The sequence below is a fragment of the Palaemon carinicauda genome, chromosome 3 (genome assembly GCF_036898095.1).
Source record: "Palaemon carinicauda isolate YSFRI2023 chromosome 3, ASM3689809v2, whole genome shotgun sequence".
Taxonomy (NCBI): domain Eukaryota; kingdom Metazoa; phylum Arthropoda; class Malacostraca; order Decapoda; family Palaemonidae; genus Palaemon; species Palaemon carinicauda.
In genome coordinates, this window is record NC_090727.1 from 133,804,255 (window position 1) to 133,816,078 (window position 11,824).

The 11,824-nt window shown below is 32.6% G+C and overlaps 1 protein-coding gene across 7 annotated transcripts in view; it reads right to left on the bottom strand.

Annotated features, from left to right (window-relative positions):
* Positions 1-11,824, bottom strand: part of LOC137638547 (protein draper-like) — a 56,545-nt gene that overhangs the window by 16,666 nt on the left and 28,055 nt on the right. For 4 of the 7 annotated variants that reach the window (XR_011044154.1, XM_068370686.1, XM_068370689.1 and 1 more), the window contains 3 exons: positions 8,093-8,164; positions 5,964-6,011; positions 2,030-2,218 (listed from right to left, as the gene is read on the bottom strand). Coding sequence is in view for 6 of the 7 variants with exons in the window: in XM_068370686.1 (XP_068226787.1) it covers positions 2,030-2,218; positions 5,964-6,011; positions 8,093-8,164 (309 nt within the window). In the remaining variant the exon portion in view is untranslated. The remainder of the gene's footprint in view (positions 1-2,029; positions 2,219-5,963; positions 6,012-8,092; positions 8,165-11,824) is intronic. The other 3 variants (XM_068370688.1, XM_068370687.1, XM_068370690.1) reach the window with 3 other exon arrangements.

An 11,824-nucleotide genomic window follows, 5' to 3' on the forward strand; every position in this document is an offset into this window, starting at 1 on the left:
CCTTAAATGATAGTGCCTGTAGTTCACTTATGCAGTTATCAGAAGCAAATGTTAATAGGAAAAGTATTTTAGTTGTGAAGATCTTTAAGTGAAAGATTTCCAACGATTCAAATGTCAACCCTTTTAAACACTACAACCACATCCGAATTCCAAAAAAATTGGACTGACTACTGGAGGACATTCAATACCAAACGCCCAAAACTCATCTGCTATGATACCTAAAATGGAAATATCTAATCCCATTTTTTTTAGTAAAGAATTAAGCATGGCTATTTCCTGTGATGGCAGAAATTGAAGAATTCCTTTTCTTACAAAAAGCATAAAATCATCAAAATTCAACAAAATTATCTAAACTTGATTATCATTGATACATTCCTAGATATACATCAATCAAAAACATTCCACTGCCTTTGATACAGATTGTTAAAATTTATTTCAGAACCTATGAAAGAAACTTTAAAAGGCTGTGTTAACCCTTTGTTTCTTATAACGGCAGATAGTCTCCATGTGGTTAGATGTAGTAGGCTACAGATGGGCTTGGATGAATTAACTTTTGAAATTGGTTGTCTGAGCAGTTTGGTTTTGTACACCAAACTTCTGGCACTCTGACTACAGAGGCCATAGACATGTGACTGTGAACCATTCCCTTTGTAGCCACAACAGGGTTATTAACCCTTTTACCCCCAAAGGACGTACTGGTATGTTTCACAAAACTCATCCCTTTACCCCATGGACGTACCGGTACGTCCTTGCAAAAAACTGCTATTTAAATTTTTTTTTTTTTGCATATTTTTAATAATTTTTTGAGAAACTTCAGGCATTTCCCAAGAGAATGAGACCAACCTGACCTCTCTATGACAAAAATTAAGGCAGTTAGAGCAATTTTAAAAATATATACTGCAAAATGTGCTTGAAAAAAAAAAAAACCCTGGGGGTTAAGGGTTGGAAATTTCCAAATACCCGGGGGGTAAAAAGGGTTGAGTCATCATTCAGTTTAAAGACATCCTGAACTTGTTAATCACCTGCTGAATTATGACAAATGGTGGAAATGTGTAAAGATCTAGAATTGACTAGTCTAGAAACAAAGCATCTACCTTGCGAACTAAGGTATCCACAACAGTTGAACAAAACACCTGCATCCTTCTTTTAGGTAGCATTTTAAGTTTATCTACATTCAGGAAACCCCAACAATTCCAAATTTTTAGGTGCACTTACAGATGTAAAGACCATTTGTTTGGTAGAACCCGACTTTCTATTTCGCTAATTTGCTAAGAAGTTCGATCGTTGCAGAATAACTTGAGGAAGATGGCTTATTCCCCTCAAATTTATCCAAGTTAACAGCACCTACACTATCTGGTACAGGGAGGGTGACCTTGTACCCCTTGGTTCTGGAAGTACGCTAATGCCATCATAGTATGCCATGGTATTCCCTACCATCTGTGGCTTCTAGTCCTGAAGAATTGTAAATATTGCTAGAAGCTTAGCAATTGAAACGCAGAGTTGACAGCAGATCGATATCATACTGGGACCGTGAGTCTTAGCTGTTTACTTGGGAGGTTACTGCTGGGACAAGCACCACAGTGGGGGGGGGTTTTTTTTTTTTTGCTCGGCTGACATTCTGGTGCGAGTCTCTTCAGATGATACTGGAACTGAAACCTGGCCCCTTAACCTTTAATCTGGAGGACAGTATGTCAAACCGATGTGAAAAAGATACGTTAAAGACGAGCCTCTGGCTCTTCCTAGCTTTGTTTCTTCCCATTTACCTCTAGAGTAATGTCTATTGAAAGGAAAGTTCAGACATCTTTAATTCAAGGGGTAAATGTCAATAAACCAACCTTCCAGAAAGACAGCAATAGGAACATCAGGGGAGGTTCATAGAAAATAATCTAGAATTAAAATACTTACAAAAATAATTCTCATAAAGGCTAACCATCTCAAAATTAAAAGAAAAATAATGGTCATGATACATCAATAAGTTTGACTGTCTCTTACTAATACCAAGAAAATGACAACACAAATATTTACTCACCTAGACTACTAGCATCATCATCGAAGGTGAAAGTACCCAATTTCTCCCACTCTCGATTTTTGTCATCTTTTATGGATAAATTATTTTTTATTGTCACACCATTATTCAAGTTGCCATTTTCCAACAAGTTTGGTTGCGACTTGCTAACAGACTGATACGCATATACGGGATTGTCGAAATGGTGTTGATCTGAAAATGCAAGGTTCCATTTATTAAAAAACAAAATCACATCAGTGAAATGGAACAATGGAAATTCTCAAAACTACCTCTGCACAGCTCAATTTATAGGATGTAAGAGTTAGTATTGTACAGTACATTCAACAAATTAGGGCAGTACATGGCTTATCACCTTCTACCGACTGTGCATTTTAATTACATGAAACAGTGGGTTCACTTTGTCCTAGTTTAGTGATAGCTCCTTCAGTCTTCAAAAATTTATCAAGTGTTTAGTATCAACGTACATGTATCATGTAACACATTACTCTATCTGACATTTTGTTTTTAAATTAGGAATTTAAGGTAAACTAGTTACAGGAAAAATTTGGTCAGAAGTAAAACTTTAAAAAGGAAGACATGTCAAATTAATTTTGCATAATGATGAGTTTCATAAATGACACTAAATCTATGAAATTTTTATAAACTATATTCATATATTAAAATTATAATATGCTGTAAAAATTCTCAAATATACATTCTTGTGAATAAGATAATTGCCAAAATTGAGATAAAATGTGAATGGCCTTAAACACATCCTTTCATAGAACAGAATGTAACCATGACACTAGCTGATATAAGCTCTTCCACCACTATATCAGGTATAGTAGTTAAATATTTTTTATCTAATAGTTTTCTGGCCATTTTTATACCAAATTTTAATCTAAATGAATGGTACTGCAAAGAACTGGATACAACTCTATGGTCTAAACATTACCAAATAGCCAAAACTGCATCTTATGTTAAATTTTTTTTATTTCATTGGTATATAAACCCATCATTCTCTTACAATCCACATTGCATTCTTCAAATGTCTGGAAAATGCAGTTTCTGTCTAACTGAGAAAAGAATAACACAACCCCTCTGCTCGTGCCAATTAAGGTACCCAACAATTATCTGCCTGAGTTTTCTGTGTTGCCTGTATGCAGTTGAATGATTAGCAAGGTTGGGAGGAGGAAGTACATTACATGAATGCATTATTGCAAACATCGATAAGACAAAGAACACATATATGGATGTAGTACAGGATCCAGTTTACAAATAATATACAATTTTACAATGGAAGTCTGTTAATGACAACACAAAAAATTTAAATGCACGTGGCAGAGAAGTACCTCAAGGTTTAAGGCGACTTGTGCAAATGAGTACCATTATTCTGTTAGACAAAAGGCAGTGGGATATTATTATTCAAAGAATGACTGTGGAGTGAACACAAGTGATGCATGTGTCAAAAGATATGAATAATTCCTTGCAAGTCTCAGTTGATTTTTAATGCTACTTCACTAAGCCCTCTGAATTAAGTACTATTTTAAGTTTTCTAAACAGGAAAAGTCAGTTGTGAGGCTTTCACAAACAAAATACTGCTTACAAAAAGGGAGATAATACATTTCCAAATGCAATATTGTATTTAGTGGCCTAATTCATTCCCTATCTACAAAAGCTTTACTTTAGCTACATCACAATACAGCAGATTCAAGACGATAAAAATTACAGCAAGTGTGATGAACTTGCTGTTAAAACGCAACCAAATAATGTGCATTAGCCTTTCCAAACTTGCAGATATATGCACATGGTTTCATTTAAATTCTTCAGCACAGAATATAAAAAATCAGACATGCTGATGCAAGATGCACAAAGCGAAAACTACCCCATCTTGCAAACTGCACGGCAGTATTTCAATGGTTTCAGTATACGCCAAGCATGAGTGCACAGCTAAATGCACTTCCACATGAACTAAGGGCAGAAGACAGCTTCATATAAACGGAAAGTAAAATGGATAAACAAAACGAGCTCATTTGATTTACTCCTTGGTTTGTCCAGTCGATCAACATGAAAATAGCAGTCAAGAATGTCGGCGTGCTTCTACTACACGAAACAAAAAAAGCGTATCTGACAGCACATATTTAGTACTTTCCTCCTTTTGAGGCCTATAAGGCCAATAAAAGGGGACATTGTAGTTTATAAAAGTGCATCTACACTTCAAAATAACCATCTGTTGTCCAAGTGGTCACGAAGCACAAAGAAACTTAATTTTAAGACAGCAAAAGAAGACAACTGAAGTGGCAAAACTATTTCAGCCTCTGAACTAATAGTAAGGGCAGCTCTAAGTAGTATTTCTAAAGCTCAGTACGTATATCTGGTCTGCAGCAGAGTACGTACCACAAGTTATTTATCCCACACTAAAACTGCCAATTATCTTTCTAAAAGAAACCCTATTAAGACTCACCTTCACGAACTTCAGGAAATAAAAGCCACATTGTATGAGATTGGGCTGATCAATACAGAGCTTACATAACTTAAAAGCTAAAATTCATAGCAGATTTGTAGAAAATTTAATCTATGTAATTCAACTTTTCTTTCATGACTCAAGTACAAATGACTTCAACAAAATCCCTGTTTATTCATCAACTTCAAAACTGAAACTTGCTATAAACTGACAACTGTTAATGTTCAACATTAATATTAAGGCTAATACCAAGGCTACATCTGGAAGTAACCGATTGCCAAGATTTTACTTCAGATTTTTAACGCATATTACAGGTATGTACTGTATTATCTTACTTTACAACGTATGTAAATTGCCTGCTTCTCCCCAAAATATTAGATTATATACATGCTGTATATCATACAAAACTGTATATTAACCCTTTTACCACCAAAAGACGTACTGGTACGTTTCACAAAACACATCCCTTTACCCCCATAGACGTACCGGTACGTCCTTGCAAAAAACTGCTATTTACAATTTTTTCTTATTTTTTTGATAATTTTTTGAGAAATTACAGGCCTTTTCCAAGAGAATGAGACCAACCTGACCTCTCTATGACGAAAATTAAGGCTGTTAGAGCAATTTGAAAAATATATACTGCAAAATGTGCTTGAATAAAAAATAACCCCTGGGGGTTAAGGGTTGGAAAGTTCCAAATAGCCTGAGGGGTAAAAGGGTTAATATTTTATCGTTACATAGCTGGACTTGATCTATGTGTAAGCATTCTTTAATTTAATATTTTGGAAGATTTAATTGCAAACAAAATAGAACCTTTAATAAATCAATTATGCTGTTCGATATTAAAGTTTACAACATTCAATATGCTCAAGATCTTTATTTCTAAAAGCAAAATCTCAACATCCTTTCACTTGGCAGACAATTTAAACTGTGCAATCATAGATACCAATGTTATAAAATAGCACTTCTCTACGACAAATGATGTATTTAACACCTTGATTACCCATTCCAAACCTAAAGTGTTCATGGAAGTTATGGAGAAACATTATTTCTAGGTTCTTAGCTTGATACAAGAGTACAATACTGCTCTTGGTTTATAGGAACTGTGTGTATGTATCTATGTATTTATGTATAACTATACACACATCAAGAGGCACTGATTAAATCAAGATTCCATGCTCATCATTCCAAGGTCTCATAATGATGAATAACCTAGGGTGATGAATTTTCAAAGCTCTCTGAACTAGCATGAAGCTGTGTATGTATGATGTTTATATAAATCAAATAATTCTTTTTTAACTACATACACTTTTCAACATTCTAGTCAACTAGAAAGAAAGATCATAGGTACACCAAAAAAAAAAAAAAAATATATATTCAATCAAATCACTCTTCCTGATGCAGTTCATTCCAGGAAAGTAATTCTTTTACCAGTCCAAAACTAACAATACTTTTAAGGTAGAGATTACTATTTAAATGAGTAAAATGCAATACCTGCCACAGAACTCCATCTTTTGGCTACAGGAGTTACGGGAGTTTGGCCTTAAAGAAAACCAAGATAACCACGTGTTAGTGGAGCAGATCATAATCTAATATAAGAGTTTTCCTCATATGAAAATCAGAACTACATAAAAATATAAAGAATCAATACTGCATAAGATTAGTTGAGGTGACAATGACTGACAGGCTAGGACAGTAATAGGAGGTGCATAAAACAAGACTATCTTACTTTTATTGAGTGAAGAAAATACTATTTGGGAAAATCATGAAATTCTCCCAAGTGATGAGTTAATTAGTATAGGACCAAAATCTACTAATGCCTGACAAAAGTGAAAATTTTTCATTGAAAATCTAAATTTTGAATGACAACCAGTGAGTATAGCAGTCTAAAATTTCTTTGAGAACAGTCTTTCGTCCATCACACACCAACACAAACTACTATTCACACTAACAACCTTAACAGGAAAGTAAAGACTACTTGTATAAAGTACACTTACTGAAAAACTAATATCTACAAGATCAATTACTCAACTTATAAGGATATTTCAAGAGATTGAAAGTCAAACAAATCCTTTCAAATCCTGCATATTTTTCATACAGACTACTACTTGTATGAAGTAAACTTACCGAAAAACTAATATCTACAAACCACTCATTTCAAGATCTATTACTCGACATATAAGGGTATTTCAAAACATGGAAAGTCAAACACATCCTTTCAAACCCTGCATATTCTTCATACCGACTACTTCTTGTATGAAGTAAACTTACCGAAAAACTGATATCTACTAACCACTTATTTCAAGATCTATTACTCGACATATAAGGGTATTTAAGACATGGAAAGTGTCAAACAAATCTTTCAAATCCCGCATATTTTTCATACAAATGGCAAGATCTTCCAGAATGTAGTATCCCAATAAACTAAGTCTCTTATGGGGGTTTGTTATCTGCATGCAAGAAAACTTTGATATAATTTCAAAAACACCACTTCAGTTATACTTAGGAAGGCTGTTTGATAAAAAATACCAAAATATTTGGATTATAAATTATTTTTCCATTAACTAATTTGGGATTGAAATATGCAAATGCCAGACCGTGCATACTATGCTGAACCCAAGTCTCACACATTTAAAACTTTTATCAATTCACCGATAGAGGGTAGACCAACGATACTAAACAAAAAAAAAGGGCTTACATTCACAGTATGTTCTTTCAAACCTATACAAACTTAAATTTTAATCCAATTAAATGGAGACCACAAATCAAAATAAATTCAATAATAAACTAAAGTACTAAGAAACAATTAATTCACAGAATTATTAATACTACTGCAAATTCCAATGTGAGAGTTAGCGAGCTCCGATGTACATACTTTATGAAAGTCTGAGACATACTGAGGACATCAGGAACTGAAGCCCTTCTAAGGTATAAATAAATAAATAAACAAATAAAAAATAAAATAAAATAAATAAAAAAAACAATGAAAAATTATAATACATTATATTCATTGTATTTTCAAAAAATTAGCACCCTTAATTTTCCAAAAGGAAAAATCAAAATACTGTAAAATTAACCATAATGTGTAACCTTTTAGGAGGATGCACACACACCTATGAATACAAACACATCCAAAACAATCATGCCTTATCTAAATGATTCATACAGCTATAATTATCCCATAAAATGCTGTACACACTTAAATACATTCCTAAAAATTCTACTCACCAGTTGTCATGATAAGGCCATAAGTAGTAACATAAACAGTAGCACACTTCAGTTACTGAATATTTGTACCATATGCCTGTCTTTTTATTTTCATTACATAAATTTTAATATCTACTGGGACAAGCTAAAAGATATGGTATTCTACGGCTGGGATAAGTAGAGTTGAAATTGGACACTGTAACTACGTGAAATATTTTGAAAATGGAATACAAAATGAAAGGAGCCATACAATGTTCAAAATAGGCATTTAGCATACAAATTTCCTACTACAAGCAGACAGGGAATTTATAACATGGGGGAAAACAATCATCACAACATCTTCATGAACACACAATAACACACTCAACATCAAGAAGTATATGAATAAAATACACAACACCAGATTGATAGCTCACCAGACTTTTGCGACAGTCTATTAGTAGCCCGGAGTTTAGTGTTCTCTTTGTTTTCAATATTCTTGGGTCGATCTAGATTTGGTAAGCGTGCAGGAAAAGAGAAAGGGAATAAAATTCTGCTAATATCACCGAGCAGCCGTTTACACCACAGGATTCACAATTAGAAAAATATGGACATTTTCAATACATACCCAAAATGTCACTGCCTGAACTATGTGATGAGTAAAAATGGAATACACATCACACAAGCAACAATATAATTATCAATTTCATTATACCTACAGAAATAAAGTATGTAATTAGAATAATTAATCACTGACTTTAACGTTAATGATATCCATAATTGAACAAGGAACTTAATTACTGAAAAAATAAATATTTTCATAAAATAGAGTTATTAAATTTCATAGATCTTTAATACTGTTAACTACCATTTCCAAGAAAAAATATTTAGTACAGTAGTTTATTGTAACAGGAAATACTTCCGGCTCTAGTTAATTTCTCTTAAAAAGAAAAAAAAAAAAAAAATTCTTGATTCTTGCCTTTAAAATTTTCATTATCAATGTGGGATTACCTACATAATTCATTCAGGCAATGATGATAATAAAAGTACAGTAATGCAACATTTCATGAGAAAATAACAAATATAAAAGACAATCAAGTTTAAGAATTTCTTCTTAAGATGAGAGCTACAAATCATAAAAAAGAAAAAAAAAACCCTCAAAATATCAATGAAACAAAGTAACTACCCAAGTTGTTACCAAAGTATATCAACCAGTATAAATTATTTGGTAATGATTTAGTAACGATACCAAGGCTACGCAAGTTAAAATGTGAAATACCTGTAAAACAAACTTAAGATAAGGATTATGCTTTACGCCTGCCATATCTATGGCAAATAATATACCATTACCTTCCACTTTACAACTCAACTAATGTCATTACAATTATCTTCAGAGGGAAGACTTTCTAAACATTGCAGAGTATGTTCATATCAGTTAAATACACTACAGCAAAAACCCTTCTTCCATTCACCATTTGATTAGTTCTCTTCTATTCTCCTTTCGGTTAGTAACCAAACTCAGACAATTCAACCAAAAATTCTTTAAACCATCGACACCAAAAATTAAACCGAAGGATTAGTTCTTTACATCAAACTTGGCTTAATGGTAAATCCATGAAAAGAATGTGAAAATACAAGATTCAAGAAAAATGAAGGAAGTTTTTAGAATGAAAATTTATAAAAATTCAATTTTACCAATTATACCAATTTGCACTGTGATACGACTCTAAACAGACTTAGTATTTTATTACATGGATTTACTTTCTTCCCCCATTTGCCAAAAAATGAGAAGTATACAATTTAATACCTTTCATCTTGAACACACTGAATATAAGTCTACTACAGTATAGGGAAGATTCTTATTCCTTCATTTATATAACTACCTTGATACCCTGTACAGTGGGTTATCATAGTTATGCTAAGCATTATAAATACCACGATAGCCTCTGCATATTTTGCTTCCCAGTATTTCTTATTCACTTTCAAACAAAAACCTTTCAATAAATAAGGATGGTAAAAAATTTCTTCTTAGCATTGAGATTCTAGATATCACAGGTATTCGGAAATAAAAAAAAGATTATAAAATAATATAAGAAGGAAGAGGTCTTCGTGATATCTATAAATAGGTACCACAATTTATCAACACGTAATTCCACCATAAGAAAATTCAAATAGTGTCTAAAAGGTTTGAAAAGAGAAAATCCTATATATTAAGGATTTTTATATCTACTTTTCATAACACCCTTTTGGGAATTTTTTCCCAGATTTACAAACTACAGTGCTGAGAATATACAAAAACTTTTCTACTGATTAATTTGCCCAATCCAGAAATCTACTTTATATACTAAACCACCGTTCTTTCTTCATTCACAAAGTTCCTACCAACAATTAAAAAGAAAACACTGAACCCCAGTTCATAATTCCCCATTATCAAAATTATGAATGAAAACGTGTATAGGAAGATATATGATGATAAAACTATTAGTAAGTTTTTATACTCTCACACTCGCTTCAATTGAAACCTTTTTGACAAATCTGCTGAAATTAAATAAAGTTTCATCCACCAGATAAATAAAAATATAATACAAATAAATCATATCTCCATTCACCAACTACTTAAGTTCTCCCTGAAATTTAAAAAAAAATCTCCCAAGGATACACAAAATATTTGTAAAGTATACTACCTCTGATATACAAACGAAAAAAATAAGTAAAATTTATCAAGTTTTGTACGAGAACAAGTATAAAATCATTCATATTTTTCATTATACGTAGCTACAGAAGGGGAAAAAGTTAATAACCATGAACCATTACAAATTAATTAGCCCAACAAAGAAATTTATGATTACAAAAACTACAAATATTGTATAAATAATAAAACAAAAGAACAATATATCTAGAGACAAATCAATATAATTACAGGTACTCCCCCTTTAACATAGTACAGTTAATCAGTTAGTAAAAAACATATTACGGAAGCCTCAATGACATTTGGTATTTCATATTTTACAAGATCTCTCAGAAGTACGGTCGAGTTGCAGTCACCACAAGTGTACTCGTTAGTCAAGTCAAAGTAATAACTAATCATAATAGTTTTTAACAGTGTTAGGCTACAACATACCAAATCAGTACATATGCAATGTTTCAATTTAGTACTGCAGCTAAGCTGACCTTTTGTCCATTTTTTGATAAAAGAACCAATTTTGGCATGGAAGTCAATCAATATACTTTGAGTAAATTTTGATGGGAGCCATGGGCTAACTGCCTCCAGTTGCCCGTGGCAGCCATTTTCCAAAATGACAGCGAGTTAGATGTAGAGGAATGCTTATTCCTTTGTGGCCGGGGTATTAAGAGTAATAATGCTGGTATCACACTTAAGGTGGCTAGGTTTTAGTTCGTAAAAACTATTGCCAATTGTCGTACATGGTTCTGCATTAACTTTGTGCTCTATGCAATGTTTTTTTTTTACTCAGCAAAGTTAGTCATTATTATATTAAATGATACTCTTATTAACTGTTAGTATAAGAGGCAATATTCTTCATAGTGACCTGAGTTCAGCTGAGAACAAATAGAAAAATAAACAGTAAATGGTTTTTTAAAATTCAAGCTCGATTAATGACAGAACAGTACGGCTTTAAAAATATCAAAATTATTCAAACTTCTCTTTGTACATATGACATCCAGACTTGTAAAATTAGCTTGTAATATGCTGACAAAATCGAATGACATATTTTAAGCCTACCATACCACAGAAAATGGGTACAGGTCTCGAACTGTATAAATCCTCGTTGAAAGGAAAGGACCGGTAGTAATTTTATGAAAATAAGAAATTGATACCAGAAAAAAAGTTAAAATATGTTACCAATACTATACTGTTTTGTATAGTACAGTTTAATATTTGGTGAACATATATTGTTTACCAAAAACAACAGTCAACTGTGGGAAGAAAAGACAGGTTTTTTTCAGCCTTGGCCTCCTAGTGAAAATAAATTTACAACACAGGTACAATACATATAATTTGAATATATCTAATTACCACTTTTTCAAGAAAACACAGAAGCTCATATGCATATATGTTTTAAATAGGTCGAGATGTTTTTAGGCATAGCGTACCAGCGATTCTGTTGAAATTATGTAACTACGCTTGGTAGATCGTTTCATGAATATTT